Raw genomic sequence first — 21,424 nt, forward strand, 5'->3', positions numbered from 1 at the left:
AGTTTCACTAAACTTTTTTTTTTCCTCTCTTGATCAAAGTTCTTCTCCTCCCTTTTATGACTTTTTATTATTTCCATTTTGAATGAGTTAAAAAAGAAATATTCTTGCAGCAAGTGCACCGCTCTCCCCCAGGACTTCCTCTCTACCCCCCTCCCCCCCACCCCACCCACCCACCCACTCCTCCTCCTCCTCCTTCTCTCCTTTTCTCTCGCTGAAACCTCTCAGAAAAGCAGGCTAACAGCTTGGGGCCTATCTGCGTGCATAACTCCAGATTTTACTTTAATTCATGCAAAGTAGTGCTGCAGCAAAGGGAGATTGTGAAAAGATTGCCTTGATGTACTCACATCGCATCCTATTATATGTTATTCTTTGGGAGAAAACTGGAGTTATTGATTCTCCAAGTAAAACTGACAATTTTCATTAAGCATCTTGGCGTATACCACAAATTGTCTCATGCGTTGCAGTGAAGTGCAGTAACGCGACCCGACCAGTGATCCTAGATCTGCATGGCAATTTTTACATACTTCATGCACATAGACCTCAACATATTTATGGAGTATACCATTACAGCTTCCCCTGGTATTTGATGATTGGAGACGCAGCAGAGCGAGAAGCACACTTTGGTCAGCTCATCACCAACCCTGCCAGTAGCAAAAAGAGAGAAGAGGTTATTTGAAGAAAAAAAAACTGCTTGGAGACTGATCTATATGCGTCATCTTGTTTTTGCCTCATCCTGCCTTATGTGGAGCTCACCTCCTAATCAGCCACTGACTTCAAATGAGGCGCAGCTGTTAAGAAAGAAACAGGCAGTTAGTTTCTACCTGGAGCATGGTCATACATACAGAAACATTATGTCTCTGTGTATGTGCTTCCATAAGAAGGAACCAGTGGAAATGGTCAAACTCCTTACATCAGCAATAATAGAATGAAAATGACAGAATCATGATTCTGTAAACCTTATTGGAATAAGTCGTTGAAGGATCGTTTCACCATAATTACTTTAAAACACTTTCAACTTTCTTTTGGCATCTAACAGTGCAGGAAGTTTGGGTTTTATTTGTCACTGTTTTCAGGAAGTGAGACTTCTGCTGGTGTGTGTGTGTGTGTGTGTGTGTGTGTGTGTGTGTGTGTGTGTGTGTGTGTGTGTGTGTGTGTGTGTGTGTGTGTGTGTGTGTGTGTGTGTGTGTGTGTGTGTGTGTGCAAAGATATTTAAATAAAAAAATGAAACATCTGTTTGTAGAAAAACGACTTGCTCTTGAATGCACTGGTTTAACTGTTCAATCATTTATTGGGGACTCTTTCTTTGGCAGAAGTTCTCAATATGGTCTGTGGATTATTTTGTGTAACAGGCAAAAAAATGCCCGATTTTTGTAACTGCTATTATCAATATTTTTACAGTTACTATGGATCGAACCCACAGATAGTAATCACCCAATTACACTGCTCCCTTTAGCAGAGCTTTTTCAACACTCAGCAACCTGACTGATTTGGTTCTCTGTCACCGCTCTGACATTATTTCTCATTTAAAAGGACAGTGAATATTGGACAGGTGGCCAGAAACACCACTCTAAACAAATGCTAATGTTGCGCCGTCCCTGCTGGATGTACAGTATAAATGAGCAGCTGTTTGCTAACAGGTTTACAACAATCGTTGTGTGGCTAAGGATTCTGTGTTGAATAACATTTTAAATGCTGTTAGCAGCAAAAGTCCAATCACCATTCCACTCTTTAATGATTAATGATTAAATATGAGCAAAGACTACTTACTGGTGAATGTCTCAAGATGTGGATGAAAGCTCCTGCAAATTTTACAGGAAATGTATTTTGTGGCGAAATATTATTTTTTTGTCAAAATAAAAAAAAAATTGTGATTTGGGTGAACTGACCCTTTAACACGGGCTATGAATCAAAGTGGACTGTTCCCTCGTCTGATTTGTGTGCAGTGGTTGGAGGTCAGTTTCCATTGGCTCCACACACACACACACACACATAAAGTGGCACTGGGCTAAAATTGAGTGGTGGAGTTGAGAGCGAACTATCAAAGGGAAGAAATGTCATGGGAGGGCAAGTTGTTTTTTGCCATGTAATTTTTCCATATGCTGTTAAAGCAGAGCAGATGTCGCTGAGTATTGGCAAGGGTAGACCTGGTGGCCTCGGGGACACAGTTTGGGTTACAAACATGGCCCTGTGAAGATCATCATTAAGTACCGGACCAAAGGGGAAGACCATGGAAACTGCAGTGCTGCGGTACAACGAGAGGAAACGGGGTCAAACTCCTTTTCTGCAATCAGGCACCTGAAGGCTCGATTATATTAGTCCGAACTTCCGATGACAAGAATCACCAGCAGAGGAAAAATGGGACAGTTGTGAGCTAGACACTTTCCCGTAGTCGAGATTTGTTTGCAGTTCAGCGAGTGTGTTTCGAAAGTGACATCATTCAAGGGTTGGCTGGAATACCCCGATGGGGTTTGTGACTGCCTCGACAGCACCGGAGACAAACCCAGCCTCGGAAATGGATGTGCCAAATTACACAGTGCCACCCGCTGGGAGAGAGAGCTGCGGATGTGTTTGTTCATGTGTGTGTGTGTGTGTGTGTGTGTGTGTGTGTGTGTGTGTGTGTGTGTGTGTGTGTGTGTGTGTGTGTGTGTGTGTGTGTGTGTGTGTGTGTGTGTGTGTGTGTGTGTGTGTGTGTGTGTGTGTGTGTGTGTGTGTGTGTGTGTGTGAAGATATTGAGAATTGTATCTCTACCATGGTGAGCTTGTTGTTACCTATATTTCCTCTCTGTCTTTCCCCCACATTCATCTCTTGCTTCCTGTCTCATTCATCTTTGCTCTCTTCTTGCTCTTTTGTGCATACATGTGTTGTTGTTTTTTTACCTCCCTCACACAAAAAAGAATCTGAGCAGCTCTACCTCTGTCTCACACTGACATGACTTGCCCATTTTCTCTTTATTCTTCTTCATAAGTGCCATAATCTGGTCTGCTCACTCATTTCCAGTCATTTAAGGTGTAATTTTCTTTAGTTACTGCGTTTCTTTGCTGACGACAAAGCTAATGAAAATTACTTATTGAGAAAGACACTGAACCAAACATCTTTTACTTTAGATTTAAATAGCCTGTTTTTCTCCAAAACATCAATAATCTATTATTTCCATGTAAAAAAAATGAATGTTTTTCGTTTGGACCCTCTCAGCATACACAAATCACTGGCGTATTTTTTCAGGTTTTCCTAACGAGGAGCTTTTTTTTTGGTTACATCAAACACAGATACTGTACCCCATTTTTCACAAAAAAACCCAACTAAGACTGTAATCAACAGAACCAATGGTCTTTGAGCCCAAACACGTCAGGATAAATCTGTGTTATCTCAGTGTCATTGTACAGATTACTTTAACAATGCCCTGTTACTTCTGTGTTCATGTCCATAGAATGTATTTACAATCACGGAAACTGGCGTTATCAAAATAAAATATCTATTCTTTCTGTATCTTATTGTGCTTCTCATGAATATAAAACATGCCATCCGTTTTCAGCAGGCCTGGAGCCAAGAGGTTTGGCTGATAATGGTGTTCTGTATGTTTTTCATCCTACAAAATGCTTAGAGAGAGAGAGCGTTGCAATCCAAAAAGAGCATCACTGTAATTTGAGTGCTCTGTTCCTCCAACAATCACGCAGCTTTCGCATTAAAGGATAAGGCTGGCATATTTTATCTATTTTATTATTGTCAACAAATCCCACAAGCAGACCCAAACCAAACAATAAATTTATCCTGCTAACAAGTACTGTGTGCACAGCCACAGCCGGATGAAGTGTATGCCTGTGTGCCACTGCACTTTCCGTCATCCAAAAACTCTTAAAAACCCAGAGAAACGGGGCCTGACTAGTGCACTGGGTGACATATTCTTCAATTATAATAAACACAGACAGTTAAGTTTTTTCCCTCATAGCTCATCAAACTAGCAAAGCAAGGAGCCACATCCCCCAGCATGCTCAGTGCCGCCTGCTCGACATGGTGCTAGCGTTCAGACAAAATGCTGCTGCAGAGTTGTCGAGATAAGCCGGAATATCGCCGAATTGTAGTGCTGTTTTCTGCGGGGGGGGGGGGGGGGTTAGTTTTTAGACAGTGATGGAGTTCACATACATAAGCTACAAGCTGTGGCTACGCAGACAGCACTTGTTAGCGGGATAAATGCATTGATGTTTTTGGTCTTTTAATGGGATTAGTTGGTAAAAAAAATATAATGAAATAACACCAGCGTGTTCTTTTAAATGCAGCTATGGGTGCAATAAACTGTGGCAGGGAGGCAAGAACAGAGCAAGCTCAAGTGTAATGTTCCACTCACCAGTAAAAAGGGCTGGTTTGTTTTTTTATGGAGGTCCAGTAAACAACAGTAGTAGCCTATAGTTCATTTTGCACAAGCATTCCCACCTGCCCCTGAGCCTAAAGCTGCCTGTCGACTACATAATGATCTGCCCTCTGGAAGATAGATGGCCTGGAGATACCACTGAGGCTGCTGAGACTACAGCCGGCACGCTCCCAGTGTGTGAGGGAAGGAACAACAGCAGGCAACAAGCACATTTTAAGCCTCAACAGAGTATCTATCCTGTATCATGTCTAGAAAACCCTGTTACCACGAGAGGCTGCTTGACGGCCAATTTTTCCCCACTAGTTGGTCCAATTCTGATGGGAGAAGAAGTTTCACTCACAACTTCAAGAGTGTTTCATTTCTGCTCTAACCGCACTCATCATTCACAACATTATCTTGCAGATTCGGAGCCGTTTTACGAACTCGTTGCTTGCCAGCTGAGACCGGGCCCGTCACTATCTCCCAGTTGCATCAGCAGGAGTTCACCATCAGATGGCAGTCCACTAATGCCTTTTTCAGATGTGGGTTACTGGTGATGGGGGAAAGTTGCATCAGTGGACTTTTGGTGTCAGCACTCGCCAGCCTGTGCAGCTCCGGTACAGACTACAGAGGACTCCCAGAGGACTTTCCGAAAGTATGTTATCACTTAGATCACATTACAATGGCTTTCAGTGGCACCAATTTGATATTAACTGTTAATCCAGGCTACCAGGCTTTTCACACATCTTTCAGATCAAATACACTATGAGTTTGACTTCAATATCTGAGCTTTCTCCAAAAAAATCTGCTCCATTTTTTTTCTGTGAAATACTGGAAACATCCTTTGAAGTTAAGCCTATTTTTGCCCCGAGAGGCAGAGAACTTCATTTGCCAGTGAAAGCCTAACTGTTTTTTCTGGCAAATTCATGTTTCCATGGTAATTTCCTTCGTTCTTTACCTAAATAGACCCAGATATACTTAATACTTAATCATGTAGTTTAATCGATGTCCCACCTTTGCAAACATTTGAAACATTTGCAAAATGTATTTGAATAGACACAGTAATTTTGCTGATGGGAATCTAATCCTATCATGTCTCAAAAAGTAGGTCCATTTGCCTCCAGTGTTTATACATAATACAAACTGTAAACCAATGCATTTTCACGCAGATTCAACGTTTCTGTTTTACTGTTAGATGTGAGCTGATAGATTTGAAGGAAATATCTCTTCTACAAAAAGGTTTCACACCACTGAAATACATAGAAAACAGCAGAAAAAGAGTCAAGAGCTCTAAAGTCTTCTCTTTGATCGTAAAGGTTGAACACATTTGTTTATATCTACCCTTCTGCATTGAAAACATTATCACGGCTGTAAGGTAAGGTAAGGTCCTCAGCTGTCCTTGTTCTGCTAAAACTAAAGAAATACGATCTGAAAGTGAAAAAAAGATCTGAAATAGAAACAATAAGATTTGAAACTGGAAGAAAAAAATAAGCTCTGAATCTGAAAACATAAAATCTGCAACTATCTGCATAAAATTTATAAGAAAATGACAAATGAAAAAGAATTCCAGAATTTAATCAAAATTATATTGAAACTGAAAAAAACATTTTCTATACTTTTGTTTTTGTTTGAATACGTTGTTGTATTTTTCAGTTTTCAAAATAAAAACTATAATTTTCAGTTTCTAATTTTAATTTTCAACTTAAATTTTGTTTTCCAAATAAACAAAATGCTTGGCCCTGATTTGGCTCCATATAAACATACCTTTAGACTTCCTCCTGCAACTGATAGCTTACTAGCTTGCTACTTTACAATTAAGTGCAGTTTTTGTACCATCATGCAGCACATGGCAATCGCTAGAACTATGTTCACTGTCAATTCCATGAAATGCCACCGCATCTTCTCACAGAAGTGTTTTAATGTACATAAATTGAGCTTAAATTGGATATTATTTAAAATACAGATGCTTTCCATTATCTAAGAATGGAATCGTGATAATGTTTGTGATCTTATTTTGTTTGCTTGAGTTTCCGTGAGGAATACAAGTAAAATGTCTGTCTGAGTTGAAAGAGGAAGGGTAAAGTGGCGTCAAGAAATCCCCAGTCTGCAGTGACGTAATGGTTCATTTGAAGTCCAGAAGGCTGGAAGAGTCACATTATTTGGAAATGAACTCCTTTGTAAGGAATTTCACTGGTTTCCTGTCCAATACAATGAGACAGGAGCCAAACAGCAAAACAGGAACAGACGTGGTTATAGGTGGAGATTTGGATTTACGTGACAGCAATCACAAAAATCCAAAGACGCCATTAAAATGTTTCCATTTAAGCGATGAGCTTAGAATAAAAGAGCAGTGATTTTTTTTTTCTCCCCTAAATAAGTAATTGCATCGTAGATCTATTTCAACGTAAAAGCCAAGCAGCACTTAAACATATTGTCTACATCAGTAATTTTGTAAACGATGCAGGAAAATCTCTTCAGTGTGGTCAGTTATGATCGGTTATGATATGTTCACAAAATATTCATTCTTTGACATAAACTCTTCAATTTGTGAAAAAGATGTTGCCTGCAGACATGCCAGTGACTCTGTCTGGCTGTGCTTAGAACAGCAATGTTGGGGGCGAAGGGCTAAGCATCACAATCCTATCATGCTGACATGTGGCCTCATATACAACCTTTGTACGGAGCAGGTGCTCTTTACCTTATCGAGTGTTAGCATGCTAACATTTGTTAATTCCCAGTGATGACTCAACCATGATGACCCTGTTTGTGCTCAAGGCCACGTCTTGTTTAATGGCAAATGCCACATTTAGGCTACTGCTTCATTTTTCAGTTGATAAAAAAATATATATATATATCTCAGGCTTGGTTTTTTTTGCAAAGGCTTAGGGTTTACATCTTTTCTCTTCGGAAGTACAACAAAATACCTCATTTGCCCAGCGGTGCCCAAACCTTTGCACGTATTATTTGACAGCAGACCACCAAGTCCTTTTATGGCTAATGCTCCTCTTTCTGTTTTTTGTGAGCTCCGCAAGAATAACAAAGCAGTGATCTGAATCCTTGATCCGGGCTCAGGGACGGGCCTCTGTTATGTAAGACCCAGTCAGAATCTGACAATTACTTGTGTGTGTGTGTGTGTGTGTGTGTGTGTGTGTGTGTGTGTGTGTGTGTGTGTGTGTGTGTGTGTGTGTGTGTGTGTGTGTGTGTGTGTGTGTGTGTGTGTGTGTGTGTGTGTGTGTGTGTGTGTGTGGTTGTGTTGTGTTGTGTTGTGTTGGCGGGTTGGCGGGGTGCGTGTGTTGGGCGGTTGAGCAAGCTAATTCCTCGGGAGAGCGTTGTTCGCCTGGACCGTTTGGGGAAGTCTCAGAGGAGAGGGGTTGCTCCGCTCTCTCGTCAGGCAGATGACAGAGGACTGCGTGCTCTGCATGCTGCACTCATCTCGGCCATGATAGCCTCATTGCACAGGCCATATCTCTGCTTCATTTACTCATTGTCTGATAATAACAAGTGTCTCCTTTCTGCTATACTCAATTACATCTTCATTAGTTTCTTAACTAGCTTAAAACAAGCCAGCATTGTGTGTGGAGATTTTAAGTCTATGTGACATTTATTACCAAGATATCTAAGTGTATAGGTGAGGGCCATAACAGAGATTCAGTGTAATATTTATTATGTCTTCATCTCTCAGGGACCATTCACTGTCTCATCATAACATCAATTCATTTTAATTTACCAGCTAATGAAGTCAGTTCATTCATCATTTAGTCTGTCTGTTATCTAAACAGCGACTGGCTGACATATTGACCTCTTACCTCTTTTGTATGCTGCCAATCAAACACCCATCTCATAGTAATGAGCGGATAAACAATGGGGAGGTGTTCCCAAGAGACAAAATGATATATTACATCTGATCCGATAAGAGCTATCTAATAAAAATCAAGCAATATAATTAGCTGCTGGTGACTTTGTATGTACAGTGAAATGGCAATGTGGATTAGTGTGGCAGCAGTGTAACAGCAGAAAGTATCAGACCAGATACTGCAGCACAGGTCTGAAACATACTGTGCCATGACAAGCACAAAGTTTCTATGAATTCCTTTTAGTTTCATCTGAACTACCCATTATGTTTCCTGCATTGCTGCAGTTCCTCAACTTCAGTCCGAAAACAGGATGTGCCCTGCGTTTGTGAGGGAAGTTCCATCATGATGAAGCCAACTTTGTTTGTTACTATCCTGAACAGCTGTGGCCTCAATCAGTCATTCTCGCCTTTCTCTAAATGGAACAGACAACACAGTAGGAGCAGGTTACTTCACACGGCCCCTGTGTATTTCCCTATTGTTTGAACACTCTCATTTTCTCATTCGGTCTGTTTCTGTTCCCATTATTCTCCTTAGCTTTACAGTAATGACAAATTTGAAGCTTGTTTCCTCTCAGCATTGTACCCGTCCCTGCCTCTGTCCCCAGACCAGGGTCAGCTCCTATCTGGTCAGCAGGGTTAAATAGTTGGCCGGAGTTCAGAGCTGAGCTGAACTTTCTGAACAAAGTGTATTTTAATGAGACATAAACAGACGGGAACAGTTTCTTAAATGTCTGGCCGTCCTGCTTTTTGGCTCCGCCACTGACACGCTGTCAAAAAAAATAGGTCCCCCCCATGCAGTCAATCCATTATATATCACCAGGGGTGGTGGTCATATCAGCTAGCTGTCCTGGATTTCTAAGGAGAAAGCAATGGCAATCCAATAATCTGCTGGACCCTGGCATCTGTGTTTCCTACAGGATAAAACTTTTACCTGGCTTTATCACCCTGGAATCAGAGTCCCTGTGTAGTTACAGTAAAGCCCAATCCCATTCCCCATCCCACGGCCCTACCCCTAGTTTAGGAGGACCCTCTACTCTGTAGTGGCCCTTTAGTATGGAGCTAGAAGGTGTAGGGATTAAAATCTCAGACTAAAGAAATGGGACACCAGTCGTTGCTTCAACAGTATCCCAAATTCACCTAAATTGTTTTATGACTAAGTTTGTAAGTCTCAGGAATTTGATCATTACATTTATTGAAACATACAGTATGATGACAAAATAAGGTATATCAAAAAATCCGCTATTAACACTCACAAACAAGACTTCATTCAATCTTTTTGACCCAGAAATAACTTTCTTATCCCAAAACTGCCCAAGCAGATTACAAAAATATTTTTGAAAGAAATTGATATATTTACTTCACGGACCATTTTTCATGTTATGTTGCTTCAGTTTGTCTTCTACTCCTCCATTTGGAGTCTGCATCTTAAAACACTCTGTTCAGAGGGCTAATTGGAGGGCTAGATGACCACTAGCCCTCAATCCCGAAAAGAAATGGGACACCTTACTTCGGCACGCACAAAACGGAGGGGTAGGGTCAAAGGGGGGAACTGGGATTGGGCCTAAATTGTTGTTTGGTTGTAGTTCCTCATTCAACCTCATTCCAACCTCAGATGTATCACTTCTTCTACAGTGTAAAGATGATTTTACATACATCAGATGGATTACACCGTTGATGTCGCTCAATATAAAAATGACTATTGACAAGTGAAAAAAATCACACCTTCCAAACACAAACCGCGTGTGTTTCTGTAAACTGTGTTGCTTTGACAACTGGGAGGAGACACCTGTCCGTGGATGTCACTCACTGCAGCGATACTCCAGTGAAATGACAGCAGAATGTGAACACAACCATCACTGAGGAGTCTCTTGCATGTGACTGAAAGCAGAGCAGTTTCTTTTAAATCAGTTCAAAGCTTGGGTTTGTGTTAGGTTAAAGCAGAGTCAAAGCTCTCCGACAAAGAATTACAGCACAAACTCTAAATGAGCGTTGTTTCTCAGCACTGCTGACGCACATCCTTTGTAGGCCACCTTCACATGGTGTCTTGGCTAAATTTGTGGTTTTCCTGAGTCTCTGGCAGAAGTGAAACTCAAAGTATAATCAGAACAGACATACAGGAAGCATGGGAACAAACAAAGAATAATGGGTGAGGGGCTATGGAGACATGAGGTGTGACACGTGCAACAGTCAATTTAGGGGATTGTGAAGGTGTGGGCACATTGAATGTAATTTGTTGTCAGTACTGTCAGGACTATCTTTTTTAAAAGTGACAACCTCTCAACATTGTGTGTGTGTGTGTGTGTGTGTGTGTGTGTGTGTGTGTGTGTGTGTGTGTGTGTGTGTGTGTGTGTGTGTGTGTGTGTGTGTGTGTGTGTGTGTGTGTGTGTGTGTGTGTGTGGAATCAGATGTGGCCACCAAGGCCAGCAGTGTTTCTGCACTGAAGGAGGAAACTAAATTAAATTTTGTTGTATATATCAAGAAAAAAAGGAAACTGTTAGAAATTGAATCAAAATGTAGCTTTATTATAAATGTATTTATCTGTACAGGAATGCATATAAATTTTTTTTTTTAAAAACAATATCAACAGGAACTGTACACTGGAGATGTCAGCAAATCACACATCAGATCTGAAACCCTTGGACTTGAAATGAATTTAAAGCTAAAGTGCTATTTATAATTTTGAACTCGATAGAGCTCAGGCTTCTTTAATGGCGATTAGAATTCAGCATAGCACCTATGGAAATTTTAAATGTGGCATAAACATGCTTTCTATACTCTAGGCAATGTTTTCTCATACGATGGGGCAGATGGAAGCTTTGTCTGGTTTGAGGAATATGTCACACATCTTGGATGTGTTGCTGCAGGGTCGCCGTGTTGCTGGCTAGACACCGCAGCATCGCCAGGGGTCTGAGGGTGTTCTAGCATTTCGGAAATGGACTGCCCTTTTAATTTCTGATGTTAACCTTTTCCCCTGGAGCTGCAAAGGGAGTGTTTGCTCCATCAGATCTGCTCTGGTGTAGATCTCCCTTTTCTGCTTGGTGGTAGCCAGCCACGTCGCCCGTGGCCTGTTTCTCCTCCCCCCAACTTCGTGGCTCGGTTTCTCTCTCTGTTCACATCTCTGCAAAAGACAGAGGAAGAGAAAACTACAAAAGCTCAGGAGCCAGAATAATAAAAAGCACACAAGCAAAGACACACACATCCAAACATGCACTGACTAATAAGTGAGCCTTGAAAAGATACAGGGGGAGTTACGATTAATTTGTAACATTAATTATCTCCGTGTCAAGACCACCGATAGCAGTGGATGTATGTTTTGTTCTTGGAGGCTTGTGTGCGTGTGCACGGCGATGCATGTGTTCACGGGCCTCTGAAACACCACTGCTTTAGTGCTGATAGCAGGATCATGATGCCCATGTAGTCAAGTATGCTATTATCACTAAAGGGCATGTAGATAGTCCACCTGAGCCCCCAGACATGGCATTTACACATAAAAGGTGCTCAGAGATAAACAGTAGGGCAGGGGGGGTAGAAACAACTTGGCTACTAGTACGCACTCTGGTTTTCAATGCATAACGAAACATGCACCATGTCAGCGCCTCTGTCTCCATAACCCACAACAGCCTGCTGGCTTGGCAGCTTAAGTGCAACAGGAATAAAGAAAAGATTGACTGATAGGGGGGGTGTAATTTTCTCAAATACGCACCAGCAAGTTCCCGGTCCAACATGTCGATAAAACTCTCAAGTTCCCTTGTGTCTCCCAGCTTGGCTGCAGAAGGAGGACAGAGGGAAAAGGAATTTGAAAAACTAAAGACAGAAAAAAAAACTGCAATGGAACATTTTTGTAGAGAATTGCAGCTCAGTCGAGTGGTATTTCCTTTGGACCAGACGCTGAAAACGAATCTAAGTCCCAGAATTAGATATGAATTAAACTGCTTTTGGACTGGCAAAAACATTTTCAGAGTCGTTTCTACAAACTGAGATAAAAGCTGATCTTAAGAGCTGCGAAAGCTTGAAACCTTGCTGGATCGCAACAGGATCTCTGCTGTAAATAACTTAAGTTATTATTTGTAGAGACAAACAGTGTGAATGGCACCTTCTATTCATTGTTTAGTTTTAAAATAAAATAAATAAAATGTAATGGATGCCTGTGCATCTGAATGCAGCAAAATACAACAGCACTCAGAGCAGCATCTGAGCCGGTCTTAGCACTACATAACAGAACAAATAGTCCCTGCAGGAGACTTTGAAAGAGGGGTGCTGAGACGTCACAGCCGCAGCCACAGCGGCAAAGAGCTTTGTTGTGTAAAAACAAAAGAGCTCCCAGCTTAATGTAGAGGGTTTGTGTGTGGCTGTGATAGTGATCAGAGCAAAAGTGATAGTGATCAGTGTAAGAACGAGGGCTATCTGGATGAAGATAGGCTGATAGAAGTACCTTTGGGTGCCAGCATTATGCCCGCCGTGTGAAGCTCCTCCTCGCTGGTATTCAAACTGTTTCCCATGGAGGCTCCACTGCCTGGAGGAGGAGGGGGGCGCAGAGGTAGGGAGAGGAGATAGGGCAGCCCGTGCAAATGATCAGTGACAACGACAACAGTTTCAGCACAATTCCGGAGTTGTACATAATGATAATAGCATGCAATACAATGAAAGGAAATGCCTGTTCACTGCTAGTGATTCCCATGTGTCAGTATTTGAAAGCATCTTGAAACGTTATGGAGGCAAAAATAATGACACATGGGAGCAGAAAAAAAACACACTTTCTTCTTTTATCTCATAAGCGTCGACAAATGCACAACAATAGCAAGTAAAAAAAAAAAAAAAAGACAAAAGATGGGCAATCCATAATTGCAGTTCATTCCAGTACACAGCTATAGTCATGAGCAAAACAGCCACTTTAATGGAAGTGTGCAGGGATGTGTCCTCCTGTACCACTAATTTCATGCAAATTAAAAGTGTCAAGCTGCAGTTGTTTGGGCTGATAAAGGGGTTCAATTGGCGCCCATGGGGAGTCCATACAATGTCACTCACCAGCAAATAATGCACGAAATAATATCTTGCTTTCCCCTCCCTTTGCACATTAAACTAACGTTATGTTAATCTCAGTGACATTGTTCTAAAGTGAAGATTTCTATATTTTTAACTCACTGTAATCTGAGTCCTCGACTCCATTGTCGTCCCCCAGCCCTGTGCGACTTTTGGCTTCGTGCAAGATGTGCTGGTAAACGTGAGGTTTGCTTTGAGAAGGGGCCTTAAGCTCCTCTACCACATCTTGGAACTCTTGCAGCAACTCACCCAGCTCCGACTCCAAGTCTGTGGAAAATATGACAGTATAGTTGGAGAGAAATCGCAAACTCCACTGAAAAAAATCTTAGGTTCATGTCAGTTTATTTCAGAAACAAAACAAAGCAGTGAGAATATTCTTTAAATACAACAAAATCTAAAATATTACACTTCAAAGATCCTGAATGTAAGAATATATCTGAATATATACTCTAGGTGATAAACTGACATTAAATGTGAACTAAGAGCCAAAACTGGCTGCTACAGTTTATGTCAGTGGGCTGTATCAGATAACTGGGTGTGTAAAAAAGTAAAGTTAACAGCCCGTATGGCATATAAAACACCAGACAGCCAGTAAAACACCTGATCTGCAAACTATGAAAGAAAAATATTACACTATAAATCAACATTCTGGGCTTTGGTCTGCTATAAAACAACCTTTTAGACTATTTGTTGAATAAATTCACCTTTACAAAACAATAGTTGCAGTAACATCGTAGCTCACTTTATCCACCATTTTACAAGGCTCACATGAATATAACCACGTTTTAACAATCCCTTATGGGAAGAATTAGACAGGCAGCAAGAAGAAGAAAAAAGAAGGCATTAATATTAAAAGGATTTAGTTATTTCTGTAAAATGTTAAGAAATATAGTCAAGTCTGTGAAAAATGTGTAAGATATTGACAGATACATATATGCGATATAAAAAAAAATATATTAAAAAAAAAAGCAAAATATGGTCTACAAAATAAGAGCCTAGGGCAAACTTAAAATTAAGACATAACAAGCTATTTGATTTACAAAACTGCTTACTCAAACTTGAAAGCGTTAATTTATATCAGTGTAATGTCATCGAATGATTAGTCAAGGCTTGAGTATGAGAAGGGTGAAATACAGTCTCACTGAAATAATTATACACGTGTTATCTGCCGCCTAGAATCACCATCACTGTAATCATTTAAAATTAATGGCTCAAGTAGTAGTTGGACTCACCCGTAGTAACGTCTGAGGCCATGCTGCAACGCTGGAATAAAACACCAGAAGGCTGTCGTGCGTCTGGGTTCAAGGTGGTTTCCAGCTGACGGGTAGGACAGCAGTTTTATTCTAAAAACCCTCCACGACAGCTCAGTCAGGGGGGACCCGGCCGGCCAATCATGTCGCAGAAAAACCTCAGAGGTCTACTGTAAATGGAACAAAAAAGTGGGCGGAAAGTAGAGAGGAAAATATTTACGCATTTGACAGACTTAAATAAGTTCTTACGGAACTCGAGTGGCGGTAAATTTCCCCGCATGCTTTCACATTAAACAGAAAATGTAAGTGGACTTTAACAGGCAATGTACTCGAGTGGTTAAAGAGATTTCAGGTCGTATCGTCCTAAAATTAATACTTTTCCTGGATAGTTTCACAACGCTAAAAAAAAAAAAAAAAAAATTAATTAGGCGAATTTAAACCTAAGTTTCGTCAAGAACACATACTTGAATAAACGACACTTTAGAAATAAGTCTCCTTTGTACTTTTATTATTCCGCTTTAAGGGGTGCAGTACTCTGCTCTGTCTACAGAGGCCCTCCAACTCCAACAGAGCAGCTGTCCGAATGGGCTGGTTTATGGAGCTTGAAATGAAATGCAGTGGTAGAAAAACTAAAATCCTTGAAAGTAATAGGCCTCCGTGGCCAGTTATCCTCAGTTCAAAAGCTTACTTAAGAACAAGTACAGTTATATAATCAGGAAATATATTTAAAGTATCAAAAGTACTCAATATGCAGAATGCCCCATTTATTCACATTAGAGACAAATGATACATCATTGTGTGCATTGGGTTGTTTTCATGTTACTAATCAGTGAGGGACTAATCTTTATTTCTTGATATAATTTTGGGTTGTTTCAGCTACAAAATGCATCAAATTTATACATGATAAAACATAAACATGCAAAGTAAAGTTGGCCAATTAATGTAGTACAGTAAAAAAAAAAAAAAAGTACAATATTACTGAAATACCTGAAATGTACTTTTCTTAAGCAGTCAGTCTTTTCCACTGATATTGACAGTCTATATCTATACATGTCATTATATGAACAGGAGCAACATTAATCATTATAAAAGTTATCAGTCATGTTATTTGTAAAGATTTGGACATAGGATTATTTCTTAAAAATTCCAGAAATTTGCCCTGATGGACAGAACTAAGAAAAAATGATTCAGACTGTTAAAACATTATAAAGTAGTTAAAAACACAGAGGGCAGGTGAGCTAGAAAAAAAAGAAGTGTAAGCACATTTGGCACATTAATCCTGTCCTGTATGGTTTGAAGCGACATACTTTCACAAGCCTCATGCTTACACATTGTGTTATGCTTTAGGAACACAACTTCCTACAAAAACATGAATTCCACTCATGCAGGCAAACCTGTTGTTCCTGTGACTTCTCATATGTCATTCTGACACACAAGGTAAGTGTTGTAGGAGGGGCATGTAATGAATTATGCCTTCAGCTGTGCAGGTTTAGATTGCTGCCTCTGTCCTGAGCGTTCACTCGCTGCCGGGGGAACGTGGGCAACATGAGTGAGGGCGATGGGCCATGGGACTCCTGATAATATGAACTGGGCTGGATTACTGCAGGTCAGTGAGTCAAAAGAGATCATCCAGTGCGGTGGTGTCTAATTACTGTCTCAGTGTTTCTGATTGCGTGCAAGGGTAAATCTGGAATATTATTCTTTAGTGTACAATTTCAACAAAAATAAATGTGCTAAAGGTGCGCTAGAGCATTTGGAAGGACACTGAAGAGCTGTTCGCTTTAATGAAAAATGATGCGCCTTCACAACCTCTTAGAGATTAAAGGTGTAACTGATTTAACTATATCGATTACAAAAATATTTGTCAATATATGCAGATTTTGTAGGACTGAATACATTGCATTGTTATTTGCTTTTTGTTTTTTGTGTGCGTTCTGTATGAGAGTAATTGGTTGGAGATAAGTGAGAGGCATCGCACAGTTGCCTGCTTTTAGAAGAGCTCACTGAGGCATGAAGTTTAAACTTTATCACCACCTGGGAAAACTTTTCTGGAACCTCTGTCAGGTTTAAGTGCAATAATAAACAAATCACAAATACTGGTGGATTTTAAAAACAAAAGATTACACCTCACGGTTCCTTTTTTCCTTGTCTCCGTCAGAATCTGCTGCTTGTGGTCCATATCAGGCCGATCATATGTGGATCTGTCCGGTTTTCTGTCCCAGAGGAACTGGAGCCTGGTGCTCTGATTGGATCACTTAGTAAACACTTTCCACCTCCGTACCAGCTCCTGACCCAGGAGTATCTGTGGATGGATAAAAACACCGGGAATGTCTACACCAGTGAGCAAAAGATGGATCGCGAGGCCCTCTGCCCCAAGGAGACAAAAGCCGAGGAATGCATTATTCTACACAATGCTGTCGTGGGGCCCTCAGGAGACCTTATACAGTTTCCTGTGATCATAGAGGACATCAATGACAATGCACCACATTTTGAAAGTAGTGAAATACACCTGAGACTGTCTGAGGACGTGACTGTGGGGACCAGTTTCTTGTTGGATGACCACGCTGAGGACAGGGATACTGGTCATAACGGAGAGCTGCAGTACCACCTCAAAGGCTATAAAGGGGTTTTCAGTGTAAAAGTCAAAGAAGACAAGCTGTTAATCACGCTGGTTGTACAAAGTGCTCTGGATAGGGAGACTCAGGATCTGTATCAGATGCAGCTGGTGGCCACTGATCGTGGCGCAGACCCTTTAAGTGCAACGGCAACTTTGATAGTCACAGTGACAGACGTCAATGACAACTGTCCGAGCTTCAGCTCTGACAGCCCTCGCAGGGTCACCATCCCGGGAGACTCCCCGAAGAACACGGTGGTCACTCAGGTCAGAGCCACAGACCCAGACACAGGCCCGAACGCTGCCATCATTTACTCCCTCAGTCCCAAAGTCTCCGAGCGGGCCAAGAAGCTGTTTAGCCTTGACAGCCTCACTGGGTACATCAAGCTAACGCAAGACCTCCAGAGTGACAACTCCGAGGAGCTGGTGTTGAAAGTGTTAGCTAGTGGCCATCATTGCCCCCCAGCAGACACTCAGGTAACTGTATCCGTGCTCCCCAAGATGAACCAAGAGCTGACGATCAAGATTGGGTTCATAGCAGAGCATCAAAACCAGACTCTGGTGTTACCAGAGAACCACCCCCCCAGCGTCTTAGCTGTTTTAGAGCTCGAGGGTGACAGCAGCTTTAAAGGCTTATGTCTTGCCATTGAAGGTGAAGTGCCTTTCTCTTTGAGCCCGCAGAATGGCAAGTATCTGCTTTCCACATCAAAGCCCTTAGACTACGAGATGAAAAGTGAACATCATATTCCTGTGGTAGTGCAAGGGACATCAGCTGAAGGATCTGTGGTCGTCCCTTCCAGGCATGTGATAAGGCTGCTGGTGGCAGATGTCAATGATAACTCGCCACATTTCCTCCATGCTCACTACCAGCTGGAGGTGGAGGAAAACAACCAGCCAGGAATGTCCCTGCTACAAGTCTCAGCTTCAGACGCAGACAGTGGAAACAATGGCAGGGTGGCCTACAGGCTGGATAAATACCCGTCTGACATCTTTAACATTGACTCTGCGACAGGACAACTGTCTGTGTCAGCTCCTCTGGATAGGGAACAGCAGGGTGTACACAAACTCACTGTGTTTGCACGAGATAGTGGCTCTCCTCCGTTGGAGTCCATGGTCACAGTGGTCATTCGTGTTCTGGACTTGAATGACAATGCGCCTGTTTTTCTAACCCCTCACTTCATCTTTTTCATCCCTGAGAATGTACCAACATTCGCCCAAGTAGGGAGGATAGAGGTGAAAGACAGAGATGAAGGGGAGAACGGGAACATAGAATTGCATGTTGTAAAAAGCAGTGGACCTTTTGTTGTGGGTAACACCCAGGGGACACTGCGCACCACCACCAACTTGGACCGCGAGACACAGGACCGCTATGAACTCTACCTGTTGGCCAGCGATCATGGGCACCCGCTCGCTTTGACTTCCACTGCCAGAGTGACTATCTTTGTGGAGGACATCAATGACAACCAGCCAAAAGTGATCCTTCCCAGCAGCAACTCCTCCTGCCTCACTGTCTCTCCCGACACCCTAGCAGGCACTATGGTAACAAAGATCTATGCCATCGACGATGACTCGGGTCTTAATTCAGAGATTACATACTCTGTTGTAGCGCCAGAGCCAGTGCAAAACAGCAGCCCCTTCCAGGTAGATTCAAGGTCAGGGAACATCACCTTAAGTCAGCAGCTTCTACACAAAGACCTGGGAATGCATCACCTGTTCATTGTGGTCAGAGATGGAGGGAAACCAGCTCCACTTTACACCACTGTCTGGGTTAATCTGTTGGTCAACGAGAGCGTGGAGCCGTGCCACTTGGACAGGGCACCCACCTGGACAGGAATACCTGACTTGGTTCAAACCCCTTCAAAGGCCCCCATCTGTGAGGCCGACACTACCAGATCTGCACAAGTGACATTGTTAATCGGCCTGGGTATGATGCTGGCCTCCACATGTTTGCTGGCAGTGACAGCTGTTTTATACCTGAAGCAGAGGAGAATAAGTCTACAACAGAACAAGAGGCGATACGGCGAGGAGAATGAGATTCCACTCAGGCTCAAAGACAAATATTACTCCGATGAATAACAGAATAAAGCAAGCAATGTTTAATCTCACTCACAGTTTCAAGGATGAAAACGACCTGCGAATCAAATATATTCCGAATATTTGTCAACGGCATCTTGCATTTTAATAAGTCAGTGACTGAGTCTGATACACAGAGCATTTAAAATTTGCCAACAGCAAAATGGAAAAATCTGTGGAAATAAAGTTGATCCATTATGTGATAAAGATCCCTTTGCGCTTCCATGAGAGCATATAAAAGGTGATCTGATAAGTGAAGTATTTCAGGCAGAGACTCGTTCCCTGTGAATTCTTCAGATAATATAACACCAGAGATGTATAACTTGACACCAGTGGTGTACACAGCACAGCCAGCAAAATATAGAGCACATCACAGCAAGTCAGTGGTAAGATATCAGCACTGCAGTCATTATGTTTAAGGATTATTGCCCATGACCCCTGCAGGTAGGAAGATTGAGGTAATGGTCTGCTAAGTTGATTGGCCCTTTCTCAGATTTCTGACTCTGACTGATGGGGAGTCTAAAGTATTTAGACACACAAAAAGGGTTTAATGTTCCTCCGGTGGGGACGTGATGAAAGTCTCTACTGAAGTAACTCTGATGAGCTCAGGAGGCAGAGAGCGGCTGTGGACAGGTGAGAGGCGGCAGAGGGGAAGGCACACCGGCATCTCAAGTCACCGCCTCAAACGTGTCACCTGATAGCACTGCTTCTCACCCACGGCGCTGGATCGCACCCAAAAGGCAGAACACCCCACTGTACATCACGCAACAATTCAACAGACTTGTTTTGATCGCAGATTTTTGGAGCGGAATCACACCGCCTTCAAATAAATCTTTACAAAAGGCAGCTGCTCTCATATTTCACTGATACATTTGTATGCTAGGGGGCAATTGAGTTAACAAAACAGGTTAAGTGATGCATTAAGAATGAATGTGTCATGGTAAAATGTGTCTACAAATCTATGAACTCAAAGAGGGCAGGCTTAAATCTTTTACAAGTGAAAACTTTTTTTTAATCTTTACAGTATCATCAACTATTAAGCATTCTTTTTAGGAGGCACCTGAGGAAGAGGAAAGAAGCAGCCTGTAAAACACAATGTACAACAACCTGGTTAGTGGAGGACAAGACTTGTATAACATGAGCGGCATCTCTCAGGATTTCTGAGCTGGCAGTTCAAAAATAAATAATCGAATAGAGCTGTACTGTGAGACGAGCTACAATAACTGAAAAGAGGTAAAGAGCCCCATAACATAATTACAAGTTGAAGTCGCATCTTTAGATGAAGAATTACAGATTTCATTGGATTAAAACATGCAAATTAATATAAAAGCAGACTTTAAAAAAATAAACCAAAAAAGATCTGTGACTTGATGGAGAAATTGCATGCAAACAAATTGGGATTTTTTTTAGCATCACTTTTATACAGGTGTCTTCACAAAACTGACTTTTCTTCCAAAAAAAAATTTGCATTGTGGGAAACAAAACCTAAACCTGCAGCTCTGTACTGTATACAAATCTGTGGCAGGAGAAAGTCTGCCATCTACTGGGAACAGACGAGGCCTGATCTGCCTCTTTACTTCTGGTATTTGGCCAGAGGGAGGAGATGAATCAGAGGACAGTCTCTCACTCTGTCACAATCAGGTCGCCTGAGATCAGTGATGTCTCCCTGCTGCATGCTGCTCTGCTTCACTCACAGCACATTTCATTTGAATCAAATTCACTTTTCTTTACTTCTCACCCTGAACATTTGATTGTAGGTTAAAGGGGTTGCATGAGTTCGCATTGACATACAAAGGGAGCTGGCATCCACCCAAATACCCAGTGGAATATTTATAAGATGCACATCAGGGCTTTCATGATAACACATTACTTAACAATGGAGAGCAATTTAAATACCACTGATGTTTCTCTCATCAAAAAAGAGCTGTAGAGATGCAGAGATATGCCTTTTATTGTCTCTCAATTATCCAGCTGCACTTCATCATAAGTTCAACACAAATGTTGATGCCACAAGTTTGCTTTTAAGGGAACATTAGAGCCATTGAGAGAAATGATAAAGCACATATCAGTTTTGACAGTTGTCGATGTCAGATCTTTCATGTTCAGAGCTATATCTCAAACACTGTAGTCTATCAGATAGTATCTCACAATATCCTACGTCTGAAGACCTGACTGCTGTCCACAGGCCTAAACTGATGAGATATTGTAATCTCAGACAAACACTGTTCACTGCATCTCATCAGCATTCT

At 41.7% G+C, this 21,424-nt stretch overlaps 2 protein-coding genes across 2 annotated transcripts; one reads left to right on the top strand and one right to left on the bottom strand.

The window, feature by feature from the left end:
- Positions 1 to 10,699: 10,699 nt before the first annotated feature.
- On the bottom strand, positions 10,700 to 14,651 carry LOC138620066 (regulator of cell cycle RGCC). The gene is made up of 5 exons (XM_069696998.1): positions 14,471 to 14,651; positions 13,341 to 13,505; positions 12,631 to 12,711; positions 11,902 to 11,964; positions 10,700 to 11,316 (listed from the first exon to the last, which is right to left on the bottom strand). Exons 1-5 carry the CDS (start codon positions 14,490 to 14,492, stop codon positions 11,309 to 11,311), a joined length of 339 nt encoding a protein of 112 aa, XP_069553099.1. The 5' UTR covers positions 14,493 to 14,651; the 3' UTR covers positions 10,700 to 11,308.
- Positions 14,652 to 16,046: 1,395 nt separating this feature from the next.
- Positions 16,047 to 19,410, top strand: pcdh20l (protocadherin 20-like). The gene is made up of 2 exons (XM_069697119.1): positions 16,047 to 16,094; positions 16,647 to 19,410. The coding sequence occupies exons 1-2, from the start codon at positions 16,047 to 16,049 to the stop codon at positions 19,176 to 19,178; spliced, it is 2,580 nt and encodes an 859-aa protein (XP_069553220.1). The 3' UTR covers positions 19,179 to 19,410.
- The last annotated feature ends 2,014 nt before the right edge of the window (positions 19,411 to 21,424 follow it).

This window comes from Brachyistius frenatus, unplaced genomic scaffold, assembly GCF_029030835.1.
Source record: "Brachyistius frenatus isolate BFR_SWC_R1_liver_20210118 unplaced genomic scaffold, ASM2903083v1 Contig_22, whole genome shotgun sequence".
In the NCBI taxonomy this organism is placed as follows: domain Eukaryota; kingdom Metazoa; phylum Chordata; class Actinopteri; family Embiotocidae; genus Brachyistius; species Brachyistius frenatus.

Excerpts from the sequence above, each read along its gene's own strand:
- LOC138620066 (XM_069696998.1), bottom strand. The coding sequence starts at position 14,492 with ATGGCCTCAGACGTTACTACGG. Across the intron at positions 12,712-13,340 it reads AGTCGAGGACTCAGATTACA|GCAGTGGAGCCTCCATGGGA; the intron begins GTGAGTTAAAAA and ends CTCCTCCTCCAG. Across the intron at positions 11,965-12,630 it reads CATAATGCTGGCACCCAAAG|CCAAGCTGGGAGACACAAGG; the intron begins GTACTTCTATCA and ends CTCCTTCTGCAG.
- pcdh20l (XM_069697119.1), top strand. The coding sequence starts at position 16,047 with ATGGGCCATGGGACTCCTGATAATATGAACTGGGCTGGATTACTGCAG. Across the intron at positions 16,095-16,646 it reads ACTGGGCTGGATTACTGCAG|AATCTGCTGCTTGTGGTCCA; the intron begins GTCAGTGAGTCA and ends TGTCTCCGTCAG.